Source organism: Leucoraja erinacea, chromosome 31 (assembly GCF_028641065.1).
Source record: "Leucoraja erinacea ecotype New England chromosome 31, Leri_hhj_1, whole genome shotgun sequence".
NCBI classification, from domain to species: Eukaryota; Metazoa; Chordata; class Chondrichthyes; order Rajiformes; family Rajidae; genus Leucoraja; species Leucoraja erinaceus.
This window is the reverse complement of record NC_073407.1, coordinates 20050162-20073343: the sequence shown is the minus strand read 5'-3', so window position 1 is coordinate 20073343 and position 23182 is coordinate 20050162. Positions and strand designations below refer to the sequence as shown.

At 39.7% G+C, this 23182-nt stretch overlaps 2 protein-coding genes across 7 annotated transcripts in view; one reads left to right on the top strand and one right to left on the bottom strand.

Annotated features, from left to right (window-relative positions):
- The first annotated feature begins 97 nt into the window (after positions 1-97).
- dync2i2 (dynein 2 intermediate chain 2) lies at positions 98-19144 on the top strand. The gene is made up of 8 exons (XM_055660223.1): positions 98-611; positions 6948-7057; positions 8612-8769; positions 12891-13000; positions 13828-13992; positions 14788-15014; positions 15412-15569; positions 18084-19144. Exons 1-8 carry the CDS (start codon positions 276-278, stop codon positions 18320-18322), a joined length of 1503 nt encoding a protein of 500 aa, XP_055516198.1. The 5' UTR covers positions 98-275; the 3' UTR covers positions 18323-19144.
- Positions 19145-21007: 1863 nt separating this feature from the next.
- sptan1 (spectrin alpha, non-erythrocytic 1) overlaps positions 21008-23182 on the bottom strand; it is a 75490-nt gene continuing 73315 nt past the window's right edge. For all 6 annotated transcript variants that reach the window (XM_055660215.1, XM_055660214.1, XM_055660216.1 and 3 more), the window contains 4 exons: positions 22831-22884; positions 22601-22747; positions 22199-22346; positions 21008-21319 (listed from right to left, as the gene is read on the bottom strand). In XM_055660215.1, the coding sequence (XP_055516190.1) occupies positions 21194-21319; positions 22199-22346; positions 22601-22747; positions 22831-22884 (475 nt within the window). In that variant the 3' untranslated portion in view covers positions 21008-21193. The remainder of the gene's footprint in view (positions 21320-22198; positions 22347-22600; positions 22748-22830; positions 22885-23182) is intronic.

Below are 23182 nucleotides of genomic sequence, written 5' to 3'. Positions count from 1 at the left end.
ACATACCCTTCAGCGTCGCCTTCCATTGGCCCATCTCGGCGGCGGCGCGAGGGCGGCGGTGACGTCACGAAGCAGCGGGCACCAATTGGACCAGGTCGTCATGGTGACAGGGCGCACTGATTGGATCGTGTCGAATATTAGCTCATGCTCGGTGTATGAGGGGTTTTTTTTGTGTGTGTGGGGGAGGCGGATGAGTTCTAGGCTTGGGGGCATTCCTGTCGAGAAATAAATGAAAATCGGTTGAGATTTCGTTTGATTTTGTAACTCGACGGGCCATGTTCACCGACGAGGCGCAAGAGGCCGTGACGGTGGAGTCGCGCTGGAGAAAAACTCCCGAGTTCTGTGACGCAGTTTGTCAAACAGTGGAGGTTCGGCGCGCCGAAGCCTCAGTGCAGATACGACGCAGCGCGGAGATCAGTACGCAGACAGAGCTTTCCGACCGCCGAGACCTCTCTGTCGCGGATCGCAGCATCGAACCATCGGTTGATTTCCCACGCCTAGCCCGCTTCCTGCGGCAAGTGGAGCCGATGGTGATCAAGGAGTTAAGGAAGAATATCCAGAGCCACGCGTTTGATGGATTTGAAGTTAACTGGGTAGACCAGCCACAGACAGTGAGTTAGTGGGAATTAGGATATTTCAAGATCTGTGTAGTTTCACAACACGTACAATATAATTGTGAATTCAATTATATCAACATGTATGTAGACAACTAAATGTTCATGTGTTAGTTAGGATATTCTTGACATGAACCTGTCCTTGCATGTACATAAACAAACACTGCATGTGGAGGAAGGAACTGTAGATGTTTGTTTACACCGAAGATAGACACAAAATGCTGGAGTGACTGGAGAAAAGGAATGGGTGACGTTTCGGGTTGAGACCCTTCCGAAACTGCATGACGCGTATCTTTCATCCAGTTAATTTATATTTGCAAACTTTTAATTATTTCCTGCATGTTTTTAAATAGATGAGGAACTATGATTGATTGTGGTATTTTGATCGTGGTGGAAAATGATTTGTTCCTGTGTTTTAATGCGAATTTGTGCGTAATGTGTAGGATATAAATGATGTATTTATATACTTAACGGCTTCAGAATATCACAGAGACATACACACCTTCTTTAAGTGACAAATTTCTATTTGCACTTATTCCTCTTCTGCATACATTTGTTGAATGGCAGATATGTACATGTTTGCAACATTATACAAAAATCTGCATTGTTTTCTATGATTAATGTAAAAGAAGCTAGTTCTCAACACCGATGTCGTGGTCAATATTTGTCGCTCCGTTAGCAATACAAAAGCAGATAATCTAAGCAAATTTATTGCATAATCTTATGTCATAATCTTTGGCATTGGCATTTTCTATATAATGATTCTGATCCAACTTCAGTTAGATTTTATTGGTTGTGAAGCCTGAAGGTAGTTTACAAAAAAGGTCTTCAATAATGAAGTTGAACAAATGTACAGTGATACGGGAGTTAAATTCATGGATTAGCAATCCAAAGACCTGAAATAATATTGAGAGACCCGATTTAAATCACACAATGCTGCTGTGAAATTTAAGTTCAATTAATATCAATCAATTTGGAAAAATAATAACATCTTAGACCACAAATATGATCAAATCGATGGTAGAAACACATCTGATTCACTTGTGTCGTTCAGATAGGGAATCTGCCAGCCCTGTATGGTATAACTTCCGTGTGACTCCAAATTATCATTAAGAGTGTTTGAACAAAAATTGCAAGTATCAACCCCTCTTCCCCCCCCCCCCCCTCCACTACCACCCTGATCCTTCCCTTTCTCCATATGCTTCTCCCATCTCCATCTCAATTTTTCATTTTATCCTCCCTCTTTCCTGTTTCTCATAGCCCCTTATTTCTCCCTCTGCCATTATATTCCACACCTTCTCTTCTTTCCTTAGCTGACACCTTTTATCTTCTTTTCACCTCCAGTCTTTGTCTCTATTTCTATCTCTATTTCACCCGTCTGACAATCACCCCCACTGCACCCCCATTTCACTGATATCCACTTCACACTTGCCAGCCTTTGTCCTGCTCCCACTTCTCTTTTCCAGCTTTTCCCTCCCTAATCCAACACTGAACTGAACAAGGATCGTGACCCAAAACATCATCTGTCCATTCCCTCCACAGATGTTGCCTGACCTGCTGAGTTTCTCCAGTGTTTTGCTCGTGATTCCAGCATTGCAGTCCCTTGTTTCCATTTCCATTATGAATGTTTGATACTAAAATAACTGGACAAACCTTTTTTGCACTGTTACTGCTACATTAAGAGAGAGAGTTTTGCAGATAGACTACCTGATATTGACCTAGGTATCAAATTAAGATACAACAAAGTTGCTTCCAGCTCGCTTGACCTGTGGAGTTCCTTAAACATCTGGGGAATGGTGTCAAAATTAGGAGTGTTTTGCAACAAACTGGTCGGGCAACAGTCTGACATTGTTGTTATTCATGACAAGGTGCCAGACTCTCTCATCACAACCCTGCGTATGCACTAAAGATGGACACAAAAAGTTGAACAGTGGGACAGGCAGCATCTCTGGAGAGAAGGAATGGGTGTCATTTCGGGTCGAAACCCTTCTTCAGACCTGCGTACACACTGTTCCACCTGCAGGGTAGAAATTCCAAAGGTGCCTGCAAAACGGTGGGTCAAAGGACCCGTTTCCATGCTGTATCTTTCAATCAATCACACAAAACAAGATGTTTTTAAATTACAGTGGGTAGTCAGCTCCTAATTCATATGCCTGCAAATTTATACAAGGGAAGAATGTATTGGAACAGTCAAGTTTAGAAGTCATAGATGAAGATTTTGAGTTGAGTCTGAATTTGGGAATAAATGTGCAAATATAAAATTCATCATAGAGAAATGGGAAGAGGTTTGTTTTTTATAACACCAAGTATGTATTTCCAACATTAATAGGGAGAAGAATAAGTTTGTGAGATCAAACACAATACATTCCACAACCTTTCAGCATATCAGTGCTCCATTATAAGAATAACTCAAAGCTTCTCAATTGACCAAATGCTTTGGAAAAGTGCTATGCATGTGCCAGTCTTTGCTTTCAAATCAAGTTAGTCAAATAATTATTGGGAAGCAGAAATGTAAACTTCCAGATCCTTTTTTTGGATGAACAAAGGAGATATGATGACACCATGCAGATATTAATTTTATTTAACCGCAAATTAACTTGGGCACTAACTAAATTGCACTGTATTGCGATGAAGAGGCAAGTTCAGACATCTGGCAGGGCGTTCAAATAAATTTGAAATTGGTCTGAGCTTTCTTTGGGACTGCGCCAAAAATAAAAACAGTTCATGGAAACAAACTGCAAAACTAAACACCGTGACAAGGTTGCTTTTATAGATTTGGCATAAAATGCTGCACAAGCCTTTGATATCTTAGAACATAGGTGGATAAATCTTTTGTGGGGAGGGCAAAATTGTCTGAATTACCTCGGAGGACTAGTCGGATTAAATATGTACAATGTAAATTATACGAAAACAGATACTGAACTTTAGCCACAGAAATTAATTTGCTCGCATTTACCAGACTAGTTTCTGACAAGATTGTTATTGGACTGCTATTGTGCAGTAACAATCTCCTTGTTTAAAATATAGGGAATCGAAACTAGTGATCTGCTTAACAAGATAATTTACGTTGCCATGTTGAATGGCAACGTAAATGGCAATACGTTGAACCTTATATACGTAGTGTAATTTTAACCACAAGGAAAGTGTGGTTTTGAATTAATTGAGAGGTTAAAATTTGAAAATTTTCACAGCCCTGTCAGGCCCACAAAAATTTAGTTTTAATGCTGATATGACACCAATTTTGAGACGGGTTTGAAGAGTTTGCAGGTTGTAAAGCTAGAGAGACAAAATTGCAATGCAGGAGGGAAGGGGATGAGTGGAGGGGAGAAATAGGTGGAACTAATTAGTTCTTGGAGACCTTGACATTCTCATCAAGCCCCGGTGTTTTTCAAGAGAATTATTTTACGACCATATTTAAATTTTAGGATGCAGTACCATCTTTTTGTAATTTAATCCCCTTGTGTTCCACTTAATCTGATACTTTCCTTTTTGTTCTTTCATGTCCACTCCACACTCGTCTGCATCCTTGACATTTATTTATGACTTTTCCATGTTTCTGTTATGTTTAATCTGTCCCTTGCTGAATTGCTGAGTGTTTCAAATGTTTTGTAAAATTCAGATCAGATTTGTGGCGTTTACAGTATTTTGGTTTTAAATTGCTGATGTCATAAAAGTTTATTAGTTTGGGTCTTTTGATGAGATTTCTGATGAGTTTTAAAAGATGTAGTCCTTGAGACCATTGAGGTCTGCTTTGATGTAAAATAAGTGACTAATCAGTCAAGTATCCACAAAGTAATTTTCTTCTCATCCTAATCTGAGGAGAATGAGGCAGTGCAGCGTAGATTGAAAAAACTAGGCTTGTATTCACTGGAGTTTAGAAGGATGAGGGGGATCTTCTAGAACCATATACAATTATTAAAGGACTGGACAAGCTAGATGCAGGAAAAATGTTCCCAATGTTGGGCGAGTCCAGAACCAGGGGCCACAGTCTTAGAATAAAGGGGAAGCCATTTAAGACTGAGGTGAGAAAAAACGTTTTCACTCAGAGGGTTGTGAATTTGTGGAATTTCCTGCCACAGAGGGCAGTGGAGGCCAAGTCACTGGATGGATTTAAGAGAGAGTTCGATAGAGCTCTAGGGGCTAGTGGAATCAAGGGATATGGGGAGAAGGCAGGCACGGGTTATTGATTGGGGAAAATCAACCATGATCACAATGAATGGCGGTGCTGGCTCGAAGGGCCGATTGGCCTCCTGCACCTATTTTCTATGTTTCTATGTATATCTGTCATGATTGTCTCTTGATTTGAGTTTGTGCTTCATTGGATCCCGAGGTGACGTAGATCTGTGTTCGGGATTAATTTCTACCTGTAGAAATTGCACACGTTTACCTGAACTTTGGGAAATCTTTTTCCTCTTTCTATTCCACCTCCCTTTCCAGGTTCAAAGGCGAGGCATTTCTTTGAAGCAGGTTCTTGCTCAGTAGATGCTGTGGTTCTTTCCAACTTGTGATGTTTTTTTTCTTTCATGTGTTTTTGTTGCATTTTCTTTTGACTACCAGAAGATTTCTGGCATGATTGTCCTGGGAGGGGTGATCTTGTTGGGGTGTTGACAGTTGAATCTGCATGCAATGTACAATGCAATGGGTGGATGCAGGAAAATAATTTTCTTTATTGCTGCCTATGTTGAGAATACAGATGTTGGCTATGTGCCTACTTTATAGGGATAGTTTTTGAGGGACATTATTGGTGATATTTCTTTAGCCTATGCAAGTGGTTAGCTGTGATGTAACTGGAGCAGAGTAGGCTCAAGAGGAACAAATACCCTACTCCTATCCTTTTGCATTTAATGAGCATCACCAAAACTTTAAAACTATTGGAGTGACATGCTGGAGTATGTGGATTTTTTTTGTCTGAGGTGTGCAACTTTATAATTGTGATAGCTTGTTCTTGGCATAAATTAATAAAAATGTAAAGAACCATTTAATCAATAAAAAATAACTATAAGCTGTATATTAGTTGTTGCTTACAGTGTTACATGATTAAAATACGACTTTACAGTGACATGGAAAATGCAGCTGAGCACATTCAGTCGAGCTGAGAACTGTCAGTCAAGCATAGAAATCATAGAACATAGAAAAACAGAAAAATAGGTGCAGGGGAAGGCCTTTTGGCCCTTCGAGTCAGCACCGCTATTCAATATGATCATGGCTGATCATCTAAAATCAGTACCCTGTTCCGCTTTTTCCGCATATCCATTGATTCCCTTAGCCCTAAGAGCTAAATCTAACTCTCTCTTGAAAACATGCAATGAAATGGCCTCTGTGGCAGAGAAGTCCACAGATTCACAGCTCTCTGAGTGAAAATGTTTTTCCTCATCTCAGTCCTATATGGCCTACCCCTTATTTTTAAACTGTGACCCCTGGTTCTGGACTCCCCCAACATCGGAGATATTTTTCCTGCGTCTAGCCTGTCCAATCCCTGAAGAATTTTATATGTTTCTATAAGATGCCCTCTCATCCTTCTAAATTCCAGTGAATACAAGTCCAGTCGACCCATTCTTTCATCATATGTCAGTCCTGCCATCTTGGGAATTAGCTTGGTGAGCCTATGCTGCACTCCCTCAATAGCAATAATGTCCTCCTTCAAATTAGGAGACCAAAATTGCACACGATACTCCAGGTGTGGTCTCACCAGGGCCTTGTACAACTGCAGTAGGACCTCCTTGCTTCTAAACTCAAATCCTCTCGCAATGAACGCCCACCTGCCATTAGCTTTCTTCACTGCCTGCTTACTTTCAGTGACTGATGTACAAGCACACCCAGGTCTCGTTGCATCTCCCCTTTTCCTAATTTGACACCATTCAGATAATGGAAGGTAGACACAAAATGTTTAGAACATGTTGCTGGATTGGGACACCACCATCCCTACTCTTACAAATGGCACTTCCATAAGATGTTAAAAACAAAGTATTCAGCAACAAAAATTTGCAATGCCCTTGCACAAGTTCTTGGACTAATGGAAATTGTGGCACCCTTGCTCATGAACATTAGTTCTTGGAACTCCGGTGCTGTGACTGTCTAGCATGGAGCAATAGAATTTGTAATCCCTTTCCACTGTTTGCGAATTTGGCCGTAAGAATGGTTTTCAATGGATTGGAATGTCCCTTCCCTTCACTAGGTCTTCTCTGTTCTACTTTCTTTGTTGACAATGATAGACATCTTACCATTTGACTGATTAATGACTAAATACAGTAAGATCCTCAAGTATGAGGATATACTTTCCTTTTATTGACGGAGGAAGTTTAACAATTATTTTTTGTTTAATTCCTGCTGTAGGTTTCTTGTTTATATACCCTGCATTATCCAGAAGCCTGCGAGCGACTGCTGCATGTCACTGGCGTGTCGTGGAATGCAACCGGCTCTGTTATTGCTTGTTCATATGGCAGGTATTGTGACAAATAACCAAGATCGTCCATCTGTTCATTGTTGGTGTTCTTGACTGAGATGAATACTTGCTGGCCTGGTTTGGGTGATCTTATTGCTGAATGTGTCAGTGAGTCGGGAAGCACAACAATAAGATCTCACAAATCAAACAAGCCAATTATTCACTTCCATCAAGATTCTTCGATCAATTTCTGTGTAGGAAATGCTCTCAGGAATGATATGTGGAATGCATAGGCGGCTATTGGTACCATTGTTTAGACCATTGATACTGGAAATTCAGTTCACTGTGGAACTCCTTTGGCAAATGCCGTGTATTGTTTCTTGATGGAAAGATGGAGACAGATACACTTAATGTATAAAAATATGAATTTACTATGCTACTTATGCTTTTACTATGCTACTTATGCTCTTAACATTTAGGAAATGGAAGAATATCAGATGTCTGCTTGGATCTAGCACATCTGGCATATAATGTTCATTTAAACTAAATTAGGAAAATGTTTGTTTGGATACTGTGATCAATGCATACTATCAATTAGAACTACAAGGGAAATGTTAAATCACTCAAAGTTGCTGAAAGGCTAGCAAATCATTTATGCCTGTCTTCTTGGAGATCTGATGGAAGACAGACAGACAAATGGAACAATTAATGGAATTGCATGCCAGGACTATCCTGAGTGGAACTGTATTGTTGTAGTCTGTTTTGAATTGTTATTGAAAAGACTCACTATGTTGACTGCTATCAGGAGCAGTAGAATAGTTTTAAAAGATCGTATATTTACCTTGTGTTATTTGCTTGTCTAGCTTCCCCTTAAATAGATCCATCTTATTTGCCTCAACATCTGTTATAATGAGTACCAGTTCTCTCTGCTCATTGGGTTAGTAAAATTGGGTCATTCTTAGCCATCTCTTTTTACGAGTTTTGGGATGCAAGCTATTCATTCTTTTCTGATCGTGGAATCTCATTTTAGTTTAAATTTTAGAGATATGCAGCGCGGAAACAGGCCCTTCGGCCCACCAAGTCCGCGCCGACCTGCGATCCCTGCACACATTAGCACTATCCTACACACACTAGGGACAATTTACACATATACCAAGCCAATTAACCTACATACCTGTACGTCTTTGGAGTGTGAGAGGAAACCAAAGATCTCGGAGAAAACCCACGCGGTCACGGGGAGAACGTACAAACTCCGTACAGACAGCACCCGTGAACAGCAGCAACACTACTGTTGTGCTGCCCATAATTGTGCTTTTTAAAAAAAAAAGTTCGAAGGAACTTCTAATATAAGTTTTTGTAAGTCTTAATGCTACATGATCTTTGTTAATGAATTAATATTGGCTGGCAGCTTCCGGTTCATGGTGGAAAAATGCCCAAATTAGTTCTTCGTCACTATTTTTCTTGAAAAATGCACTCAAAAATGAATGATTTTCACAATTGGTAAAATTATTTACTTTTATTAGTATTTATTAATTTGGAGACCGCTAGTAAATGTACCTATATATGTTTGTAACATGCTTTTAGAGTTGCCCAGAATAATATTTAATAATTACAGGTTACAAGATGGTGACTGGAGCACAGAGAAATCGTACGTGTGTACTTGGAATCTGGATCGCAGAGGATTGAACCCAAACCGACCAAATGTTGTGATTTATGTTTCCAGTGCTGTCATGAGCCTGGCATTTCACCCAACAGAACCTTCTTTGATTGCTGGTATGTATTTTGGTTTTGATTTTTGAAGATTGTATCTCTCCATCGAAGGGGAACTATAATTGGACCATTGAACTAATCTCAGATTTTGAAGGAATTCGATGAACTAAAGACTTGCACATATACAAAATTGTAGGATGCACATTGCAACCAAGTGGGTAGATCTACTATTTAACAAATCAAATTCCTGCAAATAGTAATGTGCCAATGTCTCTGTTTTGATGTTGGTTGGAGTTTATTTAGTTGAGGTGTTAGGGATGAACTCGCCTGTTCCCAAAGATTTTAGTGGCATGGGGTTTAAAACTGAAATACAATAGAGTAAATCAATACAAAAGAGTTAAGAGTCTAGAGTGTGTAATTATCAGTGGGTCCAAAACAATGACATTCTTATTTGCTGCAGCTTTATAGACATATTTGTGCAATAAATAAATAAATATACACCAAACAATAATACAATAAATTATCAGTTGCATTAGGTAACCAGGCCATAATAGTGCAAGCCAACATATGTAGTACATACATATGCTTGGTCCCTAGTACTTTGGTGCTGAGGGTTGTGGTTAGAGTTGTGCATAATTGTTCAAGAGCCTGATAGTTGATAGGAAGAAGAGCTATGGTTCTCTGGCTCCTGTACCACTTTTCCCTTGGTAGCAGCTAAGGTACTAGGGTACCAGCTGTGACCAGGGTAGCATAGATCTTTGATTTTAGCTGTGTTTTGAGGCAGCACTTCCTGTCGAGATGTCTTCAATGCTGTGGATGTCAATAGCCAATATGAACCATTTGTTTACATTGGCTCATTATTGAATCTCATTTAGTCAATTGCTTGTTGATCAAAATATTTTCTAGAACGTGAATTGGATTTAGGTTGATGCAAATGAATTAGAGACTAAAATTATGGCCCAGTTCTTACTGGTGAAGAAATTGTTCAATGTTTTTCTTGCAAGGTAAATTTTGAATTGAACTGAGCTAACATTTGCTTTTGTTTCATACTGGGTTAACCTACAGAGATTATGCTGAGGTTTCCATGCCCTAATCAAACTAGATTTGAAATGTTGAACAATTTTCAGAAAGTACTTTAATGCTTTTGAAAGTTTGTATTGGAACATAAGAAATTCACCAGGACAGATCATGATGAAGCTTTGGAAAAGGTATGATATTATGGTTTGGGAGATTTTGCGGTTTGAGAGACGAAACGTAACATTCCGAGGGAGTTTATTGACTGGAAGCCATGAGGCTATTTCCCTATGGGACGACCCTGAATTAGGTGCGTCGTATCAAGTTAAGAGTTGGCCACTGAAGCTGAGATGAGGAGGAATTTATTTTCTGAAATGTTTCTAGGGAATTCTCATTCCTAGACAATCAGTAAGTACTTTCAGGACTGTGTTGGGTAGATTTTTGGTGCTACTAGGGTTATGATAATCAGGCAGAAAAGCATCAAGGCCAAGGGTCATATCTTACTAATGATGGAAGAGGTCTGTGCTGCTTGTCCAATTTTATTTATTTCTTGTGTCTTCTGTATTGTATGTGCACTCGATCATGAGGAATAGAGACTGGGTGGGTAAGTTGTTCGAAGTACTGGAAAATATTTGCAGCACGAACGCAGATCTAACTGGTCTGAACCAATATTTATACTCTGGATGTGACGTCTCTCACTCCTAATGGCATATCCTCCAGAGAAGTGTCCTCGGTACGAGCTGTTGCATCACTAAAACAGCACAGCACCGTGAAAGGCCCAGTCGCGTCACTACAGGTTCTCCCCGATTACGACAGGATTTTGTTCCTGAGAACTATTCATAATCTGTATTGTTCACGTTGGAAATATGGCTACCTGGCAATGTAGTTCAATAAAATCATTATCGAGGTGTTTTTTTAAACAAAATATAATATACAATTGATGCCATCTTGAATGTATTGATTTATGCTAAATACACCAAAGCTACAGCCTGCCCTTAATGGAGGAGCAGGCAATCACTGAAAGCTGTGTCTGGATTTTTATGCTTTACTGCACATGACCTTAATATCAGATTTTCCTCATTTTGTCAGTGATTGCTGTGAGCTTTATCATTTGTACATTCCATCCCTTTACTGCATATCTTTTTTTTTTTTTTTTTTTAATTTAATACATTGCTATTTCAAAATGCTCTTATGCAATATAATAATTTAAGTTGTAGTTCACGCAGTACATCATTACTACCACTGGAGGAGTTAAGAGTGTTTAATTGTCATATGTAGTGAAAATGGAACAAAGAAATTGTTTCTTGCAGCAGTAAAAGCAACATGCATTCACAAGTCACTGATGGTCAACAAAGGGGAGAGACAGGTTATTAGACGATTATTAGCTTTCATTGCATGAACCCAGTTCTCTTTGAACATCAACACCATCCAATTTCTCAGCATATTCCTGGCAAGCCCTTCTGCACTGCTCTTTAAAGCTACGTTCATCTCCTGGGCTAGATTGTAGTGATAGGATAAATCTATAGATGACGATAGACCTTTCCACAATTCCTTGTGAATACTTAGTTCTAAGTTACCAAATATATTCCTAGTCTATTCCATTCAACATGTTCGTTCAATGTGAAGATGGGGCTTTGTCTCTTTTAAGAGCACTGTGGCCACATCTACAGTGCTTTTGTGAAGGTCAGGTAGGTTCATCGTTCATTTCAATTCATTCTGCTGAAGCACCCTGGCTGTTATTCCTTCAGGACTCTGCTACCTTCATCTCTGGATGCTGCCAAGCCATTCACATTCCCCATCCAGAGTACTTGCTACAAAGGTCAATGAGAGCGTGGAGGACCACCGGGAAGGAGGGAGGTGAAGAACAATGGAGGACCCGGTGTGGGGGGGGACCCACTGTGAAGGAGGTGGGGGGAGAACAAAGGACAATGGGGACCCGACGTGGGGGGGGGGCCACTGTGGGGGGGGGGGAAGAACAAAAGGAGCAGCCGGCGTGCTCTGTAACTTTGTCAGTGCTGTAGGTGGCTGCTATTTGTATACGTTGGGTATGCAAACAAAGACTTTCATTGTGCCTAGCCACATGTGACAATAAAGTATTCCATTCCATACTTTCACTACTTCCAAGTTGTCCATTATGGAGGAGCAGTGATTCTTGTGTATTGGTGCATGAAAATCAAGAGTTGGTATGTGTTTGTGAAAAGTACTTAGCATGGATTATTGAATGTTGCCCTTTATTGCTAGTGGTATGGAGTGTAAAAGTAGGGAACCTTTAATTGAAATTTACAGAGCGTTGGTGAGACAGCACCTGAAGTATTACTTACAATTTTGGTTTCCATATTTAAAGAGGGATACACTTGCATTGCAGACAGTACAGTGACGGTTTGTTGAGTTGAACCTGGGATGATGCTGGTGACATGAAGAGGGTGCCCCTACAATATAAGTGTGGAAGAATGGGAATTTTATTTAAATGTATATTTGAGAGGTTTTAACAGAATGGTGCAGAGGATCCCCTAGTGTAGTTATCTGGAATGAGTGAGCATTGTTTCAGAATGAGGGTCTGTATACCAATTTACGATGGAGATGAGATATTTCTCTGAGGGCTCTGAGAGTTGTCTCTTTGGGATTCCATACCCCAGAGAGCATGACGATACAATCACCGAGCATATTCAAGGCAGGGATTAGTAGGGATTTGAACCCTACAGGAAAGGAGGCATGGTGACAATGCATAAATGTGGCATTGAAGCCAAGATTCGATTCTTGAGTGTTGGAACGGCTTCAAGAGTTCGATAGCCTATTCCAGCTCCTGTTTTTGTTATGTTACTTCATCTCCACTGGATCAAAATCCTGACACCCCATAGATAAAGTGTACAGTGGAAACTCCTGCACATGGATTGCAGAGATTCAAGAAGACAGGTGGCATGAATTGAGTGCTGACTTTATAAAAAAGACTCCCACATTCCAAAGATGCAATATCTTACAGCAAGATTATCCAGTTCTGTAGTTTGTTGCACTCAACTTAAACTGGGCTGTATCCTATATGTCCAGCCTAGGTCTGACCTAGCATTCAACTTACTGGCCAAGACATTGGTGTTTCATGACATTTTGTATATCAGTATTAATCAACTAAGGATAGGAATAGATTGTGATCTAAATGTATATGTTTTCTTCAGGTGGGCTTTACAATGGAGAGGTGTTAGTGTGGAACTGCAGTAAAACTGATGATCCATTAATTGCTAGATCAGGAATATCTGAAGATACTCACCGTGAGCCTGTTTATCAGGTAAAATGTTTAGTCTGGGCCATTTTCAACATCTTGGCTTTCCTTTTGCTGCTTTAATATTGCTTTAACTATATTCCAGATCTTCAATGTGATTGAATCAAATATAAATTCAGTGCCTCACACTTTCCACACCAGCATTTATGTTGACATCACCATTGCTAGAATATTTTTAGTGTGATGGAAATTCTGTTTTTTCAAGCCCATGAAATTATTTTAGGAGGGATTTAAAACAAAACAACATAGGCAGAGTGAGTTGCTCACCTTGGGGCTGAGGCAACTGAAGGCATGGCTGCCGTAATTGTGGAGAAGGGAATAGTGTTTAAGAAGGAACTGCAGATGCTGGAAAATCGAAGGTACACAGAAATGCTGGAGAAACTCAACGGGTGCAGCAGCATCTATGGAGCAAAGGAGATGGGCAACGTTTCTGCCAGAAACGTTGCCTATCTCCTTTGCTCCATAGATGCTGCTGTACCCACTGAGTTTCTCCAGCATTTTTGTGTACCTTCGAGAAGGGAATAGTTGAGAGCAGGCATGGAGAGTGTAATGCTATGGTGGAAGCAGTAGGTTGCTTGAGGTCTGTACCTGGAACCTAGAAAGTCGGTGATTATAGGGGTAATGGGTGAAGGGGTCTTGGTGCAAATTGATTGCAGTTAGAATTGGATGAGCGCAAGATGATGGTGATGGACATCTGTTTTTTTATTGGAATAATATTATCCACTAGACACCATTGAGAGGAGGCGGAGGAAGAGTCACATTATTTTCTTTCACTAATGTTTAACCTGTGGTGAGTTTTAAGTATAAAACATGTCTGTTCCCTCCCAAAACAGGTGCAGTGGAACCAGAGTTTGAGTCGCAGCAACAGAATTAATCTTCTGAGTGCGAGTACGGATGGAAAGATTCTCAACTGGGCGATGGATGGCAAAGGTCAATTAGTACTGCAGGATGGATTTGCTCTTGTCGTTCAGCAGATGCCACGCAATGTCAAACTTAAGGCGAGCAGTCTTTGTAATGTTATTCGATGTTGAAATTGAGTTTGACGTTCTCCCAAAGCTGGCAGATTGTTGCTTCCACGTCTGAAATTTGGCAACCACAGAAGCAGAATATCATCAGAATTTTACCTCGACAACCTGGCTGCAAGCTTTTCAGTTATTCCAATGGAGACACGTTTACTTGTTCATAATCAGATGCTTGCTGATACCTGTCGTCTAGAAAATCATTGCATTACTTTTTTACCTCGTGTGCTCAGATCTGCATTTGTAGATCTACACTAGTATTTGGACTCAAATTTAGGAATCTGATAATTATGAGCCGAGACATTATTCATTTGACTTGAGATAACCCTACAGGGTAGATATGACTGGAAAAGACTTGGTGGTAGGTGAATATGATTTCCTTTTTTATCAATTCTTTTTCAACATGGCAGTTTATAACCAAGTTTGAAAAGAAAAGCAAAACATCACACTTTCATGAAATCAGCCATTCTGAAAACTAAAAGAGAAATGCTGCAGTTGTGTAAAATTTGAGATTAAAAAAACAAAATTTGGAAATGCTCATTAGATTCACCAACACATCTGTGACGGGGGAAACTGATGAGAGCACCAGAAATTGACCTGAAATTTAAAACCTGTTTTATGCTCTACATGTGTCGTTTGACCTGATGAGTGTTTCCAACATTTTGTGTATAGGAATGCTATACCTGGAGTCTAATTATAGAAGCTTGAGTTGACCAGTTATACAAAGTAAACCTTTTTCTTATAGCCTTTTTGTATCTTTTAACTCATCCCCAGGTACGTGGGAGCACTTCTTTTGGTGTGACTGCTCTCTCTTTCTCTCATCTGGACAAGACTGTGTTCATTGCTGGTGTGGAGGGCGGCTATGTGCTGAAGTGTTCAACAGAGGTTCTGACTCTTGCATCGCTGAGCTCTGGTTCCATTCCATTGAAGGCGCCAGCCCTGTTCACCTTCTCCCCGCACTGTGGTCCTGTACATGCTGTTGCTTGCTCACCATTTCACAGGTCTGTTTATGAACAATGAATGGTAGATTACCAGAAGGGATATAAAAATTGGGAAAATCCCACTTTGAAGCCTCCCCTCAGGCGATTGAAATTATTCCATGAGATAATACAATTTAGGAGCAAATGGGTCACTTGATTCCTCAAGCTTGCTCTGCCATTAAATAAAAACCTGGGTGATCTGATTGTAACCTCGATGTCCAATGAATGGATCATCTGATCATTGTGCATACACAAGATGGCTATTATATTTCTATCATTGGAACAATTTTAAGGCATTTTAAGATACGATGTGAAAATAAGAATACAGATTTCTGGTAAATTGAACTAGTCCTACACATTATCTGTAAAATTGGGTATTTATCCAATGCATATATTTTCAATGTTGTTCTTCTCGCAGAAACCTCTTTCTCACTGCTGGCACTGATGGGCACGTTCATCTGTACTCCATGTTGCAAGCCAAGCCCGTTCTTTCTCTTCAGCTATCTCAAACTTATCTCTTCAGTGTTTGCTGGTCTTCAGTCCGGCCTCTTGTATTTGCTGCAGCCACAGGAGAGGGTAAGTGCTGTGATCCTTTAAAAGTTTGGGTTTAACTTTGGTGGTGAATTTTTTGTTTATTCATTCATTTGGTGCAGAGGTACTATCCCGAAGTGAGGAAGCTGTCAAGAGTCAATTACGTTAATGAGTTGGGCTATAGGGCAGATTGGGTTCGAAAAAGTGGATTTCATTTCTTGAACTGACTTTTTATTAAATGATAACCTGTAGATTCATGATCAATGCTTGGTTATAGGTTACTTGAATTTAATTCCTCAGTTGTCATGGGTGGGATTTAAACTCCTGTCCCTAGAATAATGGTCCAGGTTCTTGATGCTGAGTCAGTAATTTAACCATTCTGTTACCACATTCCTGTGACATACATTCTGGATTAAGAAACAGAACCTGAAGCATGTTAGCTCTGGATTCCTCCCACTGCGACTAATTGGTAAGGAATGCTATATATAAATCCAAGTTATATTTTTCACAAAGGCTTTCAGATCACTCCTGCGCTGCGAGATGTACACTGACTTGAGATTTTATCTAAGTTGTCAAATCCCTTTATGCCTTCACCTTCCATATCACAGCAACTTCCTCCCCCTCAAATCTCTTCATCCAGTTTTGGCCTTTTGTGAACTTTTATTTATCACTGTGCTTTAAATTGCTTAAAGCTTCTAGCCTCTGAATTCCCATTCCTCTCCTTTCTCCCTCTTTTAACAAAATAGAGAGAGTACAGAGGAGATTTACTAGAATGTTTCCTGGGTTTCAACAACTAAGTTACAGAGATAGGTTGAATAAGTTAGGTCTTTATTCTCTGGAGCGCAGAAGGTTAAGGGGGGACCTGATGGAGGTCTTTAAAATGATGAGAGGGATAGACAGAGTTGATGTGGACAAGCTTTTCCCTTTGAGAATAAGGAAGATTCAAACAAGAGGACATGACTTCAGAATTAAGGGACAGAAGTTTAGGGGTAATATGAGGGGGAACTTCTTTACGCAGAGAGTGGTGGCGGTGTCGAATGAGCTCCCAGTGGAAGTGGTGGAGGCAGGTTCATTGGTATCATTTAAAAATAAATTGGATAGGCATATGGATGAGAAGGGAATGGAGGGTTATGGTATGAGTGCAGGCAGGTGGGACTAAGGGGAAAAAAAAAATTTGTTCGGCATGGACTTGTAGGGCCGAGATGGCCTGTTTCCGTGCTGTAATTGTTATATGGTTAAGATATCCTTTGAAATCTATAACTTTTATCAAGCTTTTGATCACCGGTTAACAGTAGGTTGGATCTTTTCTGGTATTTACTGTTTAATGTATTCAATAAAGGATAACCTTTTTGCAGATTATGGGAGATTGCCTCCATAAACTTTGCAATGAGCCTGGGCTTTTGCTATTGTTGTCTCATGTCAGTCGAAATTTATCTTACATCCAACTTGATCGCTAGGAAAGGCATTATAGAGTGTGCGTGGGTAAAGAAAAGGAAATGAACAAATTACTGGAGTTGTAATTTTTCACGATGTAGCTAGTCAAATAGATAAGGTAGAACTAGTGGATGTGGTGCATTTGAATTTATCAAAAGGCTTTTGATACGGTCCTGTACCAAAGGTTAGTGCGCTGGGAGGAAAAGTGAGGTTTGAAGAGGAAGCAAAGAGATACCTATGTGATTTATACAAGTTGGATGAGTGGATAAATGCAAGGCATATCCAGTTTAATGTGGATAACTGAGATTATCCAATTTGGTTGTACAAATAGGATGCTATTATTTGTATGGTGATAATTGTGAAAAAGAGAATGTGCAAGAAGATCTCTGTTTCATAATACAGCAGTCAATGAAAACAAAAGTTTAAGTGCAGTAAATAGTTAACAAGGCAATCTTCTTGCTGCACCTCAACGTTTGGCATCAAAGGCAGCATTGGTCTCCATTGCAAGATTTGAGAACTGGAGCGAAGATGTGTTGCTGCAGATGTAATGGGCTTGGTGAGACCCCATCTGGAGCTTAGTGTGTAGTTTTGTTCTCCACATCAAAGGAAGGACACTTGTCATGGAGGGTGTGCAACAAATGCTTCCTTTACTGATTTCCAGGATGGCAGCACCTACTCCATTAGAAGTGATTGGCATAGTTGAGCCTAAATTCACTGGAGTATAAAAGAATGAGAGAATGGATATCACTGTACCTTAATTTGTACACATGACAATAAGACCTTTGGAAACCCCTATAAAACTCCAACAGAACTAGAAAGAATGTTCCTTATGGTGACAGTGTTCAGAACTAGCCTCAGGATAAGAGACTTGCAAATAGGAAAAACTGCTTCATGAGAGGGTGATGAACTTGTGGCAATTTCTCCCATAGAAAACAATAGCCATTAAATGAAGTCAATAAATATATGCCGCAGCCAGCAGGTATATTTATTGTTGCCAAGGGAACCAGGGCCATGGGAAGAAGGTGAGAACAGGCTACTAAAGTGGGTCAGCAGAAATGCATTATTATGTTGACAGATATTTTACCTTTAAAGATTGAGTGGAAATTTTGTTTCTTATTCCAACAGGAACGGTGTTGATTTTTGACCTGGGGCAGAGCTCTCTATGTCCCTCGGTTTCTATTGAGCAGTGTGCAGAGAACCAACCAGTTTACTGCCTGGCTTTTAATCCAAAACAACCACAGCTTCTTGCAGCTGGTAATGCGGAAGGAAGTGTCAAAATCTGGCAGCTGAGTGCTGAACTGATGAAGCAAGGACCAAGAGAGATGAATCTACTCGAGCAGCTTGCTAATGAAGTAGCAGATTGATTGACTAAAGACCGAGTGAGATGCTTTGGGGAAATTTACCCCATCTCTTTAGGATTGTGAGATTATACATCATCAACTGATTTAGCATATTTTCTTAAGATTATTTAAAATGTTAATATTGATTTATTTACAGCTTAACACTTATTCGTAATATTTTTTTTACGGCAGATACAAAGTATTTATGAACAAGAATTGTAATTCCTTGGGTCAAGCATACATGAGCGGCAACTCATCCAGCCTTTTTAAATTGGATGTTCCCATCCAGCATTATGGAGAATCCTCTTATTACCATTTGATTGATTTTTACTTTTGCTCGCATGTCTGGTAAGAAAAGGAGATTTGCAGGGCCTTGCAGAGCTGGATCAGGACGGTCAAGATCCCTAAATATCTACATGTATTTCATGAGAGAAGTGGAATTCAGTTCAAAATTACAACGTCCTCTCATTGAAAACCACTCAATCACTGGGTGAGAAAAATACTTGCTGGCATAATGACAATGCTGTTTAGCATTTCCTGTCAATTCATTACAAAACTGAAAGCAGTTTGGAATTTCCACCCTAACATTGTAGCATGTTTATTCTAATTTTCAAGGCTTTGTGCTGTGCTGCTTTTCAGAGTTGACCCAATCAAGAGAAATTGGTGGAATGGGTAAAAATCTAATGGATTTATAAACTGACCTTGCACTAAATACACTTCAAGATTTCTCTTTGGATGAGGTCTAAATAATTTCAGTGTTGTAATAAGTGAAGAACAAAATGATCTGAACTGTAACATCCTTGCATTTCAAGATGTAATAATTTTTATTAAAAATATCAAATGTTCAATTTATGTGTTGTCTGTGTATTTAATTTAATATTAGCTAAAATTGTGTTTTTTGATGGTTGTTTTTGAGCTTATGAAACTGGCTATTTTATTCAATCTCATGACATTGACTGTTGGATTCAATTGGCCATACGGCACTGCCTAGCAGTAGCAAAATTTAAAAAAAGAAAGTTCTTATTACAATGACTGCTAGATTTTGGTTAGTAGCTTTTGGGCAAATCCATTCTCTGGCCAGTTTCAGGATTAGACTGGTCACCATGGCTTTGCAGGGCAGACTATAACCACCTCTTGCCCATTCAAGTATCCTGACTTGTACTGATTTGAATGTAATAGTTTTGTTCAGTTATTTTGGAGACATGGAAACAATTGCACTAATTTTATGACAGAAGGTCAATGGCTGGAACTATTATTGATATTCTGGAACTGGTTGAATCATCGCCACCTACCATAACCATCGTTCTTTGTGTGAGGTATGACTTGGCTAAGTGGTCTTTGCTTGATGACTATTGAGGTCAGTATTTAGCAGGGATCCTTGTTGACAATCATCTTGTGTCTAGATACAACGTGAGCACTTGCGTTTTCCCTCAGCTCTAGTATTTAGCTCCTGGTCCACATTTTGCAGCTCGTGGCAAAACCCAAACTGGCTAAATTGGTGAGCAAGTGCTACTAGATGGTTTTGACCAATATTACCTTAGTAGGAGTCCATTTTATGAATTTTATTTTGGCTTGCATTTTGATCCAGAATATGCTTTGCTATTGCAATACTCATAAGTTGTAGGAACAGAATTAGGCTATTCAACCCATTGAGTGTACTCCACTATTCAATCATGGTAGATCTATATTTCCTTCTCAACCCCATTGTCCTCCTTTCTCCCCATAACCTTCAACCTTTACTATTCAAGAGCCTTTACGATGCCTACACACAGTCTGTAACAATGAATTTCCGTTTCACCGCCCTCTGGCTGAAGAAATTCCTCATCTCCTTTCTAAAGGCATGTCTTTTTATTATGAAGCTCTAGCCTCCCAGTAGCGGAAACATCCTCCTCATATCTACTTTATCCAGACCTTTCATTATTTGGTCATTTTCAATGAGATTCCCCATCATCGTTCTAAACTCCAGTGAGTACAGGCCCAGAGCTGTCAATGCTCAGAGGGTCTTCTCCCCATCTGGTTAGCAAAACAAATGCAATGGCATCCTCACACATGTGCAACAAAGTTATAAGAACTATGCATAGAAGAGAACGACTCTATTGTACCTGTGCTAAGCAAACTCTTAAAACACCCGTTTCCTATTAGTTTCAATGTAATACCACTGTTTGCATTCCAGAACTGTTAAACTAAGTATTAGTACAAGTATCCAAAGTAGGCGGTATGATGGCGCAGCGGTAGAGTTGCTGCCTTACAGCGCCAGAGAGCCGGGTTCGATCCTGATTACGGGTGCTGTCTATACGAATTTTGTGCTTTCTTTCCTTGACCTGTGTGCGGATTGTCCCTAGCGTGTGTAGAATAGTGTTAGTGTGTCGCAGATCAGGGCTTATTCGGTGAGCCAAACGGGCCAGTTTCCATGCTGTATGTCAAAACGTATTGCAAATGAACCCCTAAAAATATTATATTTTATACAAATTGTCTTGTGCATTAACTCATTTCCCTTGCTCTTGCTAGCTACTATTTTCCTCTTGCAGCATACCACCACATTATTTCTCCCCCACCCACCACCATCTCACCTCTGGGCAGCTGCAAGTTGATGGGTGGCAATGTATATTCAATTGTATTATTGTGAAAATCTGAAAAAAGGCTTGACTTAGGAAGGAACTCCAATACAAAGTGTTTCCCCAGTCATTGAATAATATCACCATTTCTCAGTTTGAATCAGTAAGTGTTTAATGTTTTCAGCACACTACAGTAAAGAGTACAGAGTAAAAAAAAGTTTTCAGGCAAAGCACAAGCAAACCGATTAATTGTAGTCTTGCTGCACAGTTTATAAGTGCATGGAAGTTAGGCAGGGTCATGCAGAATAACTGGTAGCAGGTAAGTCTAGATTTTGGAAGCTTAGTTCACAAACAGCGATCGTGTGAATTCCACATAGTCGAAGGCCGAAGGAATCTCTCTGCCTTTGCTATCTGTATACGGCTTCATGTGCGAGAGGCAATAATCGGCCTGCTCCCTGGACAGGTTCTAGAAAGAAAGAAGAATCATTGACTCAATCTAGACAAAATTGTAATATGTTTATCATAGATTTTTTACTAGATTCAGTGAACAATGAGCTTCTCCTACAAATAGTCTGGATTCAATATTAAAATAATCTGGTTGAGTACAGCAAAGTTCAGTAGTAGAATCAAAGTGACATTATTAGAATCATTAGTGCCATCAATCACTACCAACTTGTTCTTATTAGAATTACAACTTCCATGCTCTAATGGTCTAATTGTTTTGTTTTAGATAGAGGACAGTGTTGGGGTTCTGACAGATTTTTGCTTCATTTGCCATTTGAGAGGCACCAGAAGACTGGAGTTCTCCACTTTTTCCAAAAAGGGCAGGAGAGACAAGCCTGGCTTCGTAGGCCAAGGCATTGAGCACGGGATGTCATATTGCAATTGTCCAAATCAGCTGTAGACTGCAATTAGAGTTTTGATTGCCAATTTACAGGAAAGATGTGCTTGCAATAGAGAGTGCAAAAGTAATTTACCAAAATATTGCCTGGAATGGAAAGCTGTAGTAATACGAGATTAGATGGGTGCCCTTATGGACGTTCATAAAATGATGAGAGGCATAGATAGGACAGTCCATTGCCCAGCACTGAGGAGTCTAAACCTAGCGAGCATGGCGTGTCTGAGGTGTAGGTTTTCAGATGTTGGTGGCTCTCTGGAACAAGCTACAATAAGAGGTGACGGAGGCAGATAAAATCACAAAATGTATAAGATATTTGGACAGGTATTTAAAAAGTACAAAGGGATATGGGTCCATTACGTAAAGTATTAGCGGATGTGAGGAGAAATTTCTGTGCTGTACGATTCTATTATTGATCACAAACATCTTGTATATGTGTTGCAGTACCTGATACAATTCTTCACGTGTGACAAATTGTTTTCCTTCTGAGCTGAGGGCACGGAAAGCACTCTCAATTTCTTCACTAGACTTAACGTTCTCCGTTTCTCTGCTGATCATAAAGGCCATGTATTCCTGTAGTGAAACGTATCCATCTCTGCAAATAACACAAAGTAATCATCAATGCAAGGATTAAAATATGAATATATTTTTTTAATAAATCTAGTTTTACTGGCATTGAAAATACAGTTAGAGAAACTGTCACTGTATTATCACATAGTATACTACAATAACTAATTTTAAGTGGTTTACTTTGCAAGCTCCCCACTCCCTTCTGAAGTACATATACACATTTCCTTCCCCCTCTTATTTCACCCCCTCTGTGATGAAACCAAAATGTATTAGTCTCACCGGTTGGGATCAACGGCATTCAATATAGCTTCAAACTCAGAGTCTGGTTCTCCTTCCTCTACCATCGGCAAATCATAACCCAGGGAGCGCAAGCATGATTTAAATTCCTGATGATTCAGTCGTCCAGATTTGTCCTTGTCAAAATGCCTGGGAGAAAAATTAAAATGTTAACATGTCAGCACGGTGACAATTCACAAAACAAAATTGGCCAAAAGAAAACCCACACTTACTTGAACATCATGCTGAATTCTTTAAGAGCTTCCTCTGTTACACCGGTAGTGTTCCTATAACATATAAAAATCAATCTAAATTTTCTGAAATATATACAACTTCCACACCAGCTGAGTGCAAATTGAAAATGGTCAAGGAATGGTGATGTGTTTTTCTGTTTTCCTACTTCAAGATACACTTCAAGGGAGCCAACTGCTTGGTTTCGAATGCCATGTTCTTAGCCAAGTTTCATATCAAAACTTGTCAACGCTGAAACAAACTATTTCACCTGCTTTGCACCTTTCAAGTTTACTTCTCTTGTTCATTTCCCTTTAAAATCAGTCGTATTATTCAGAGAGGTTAAATGCTGTC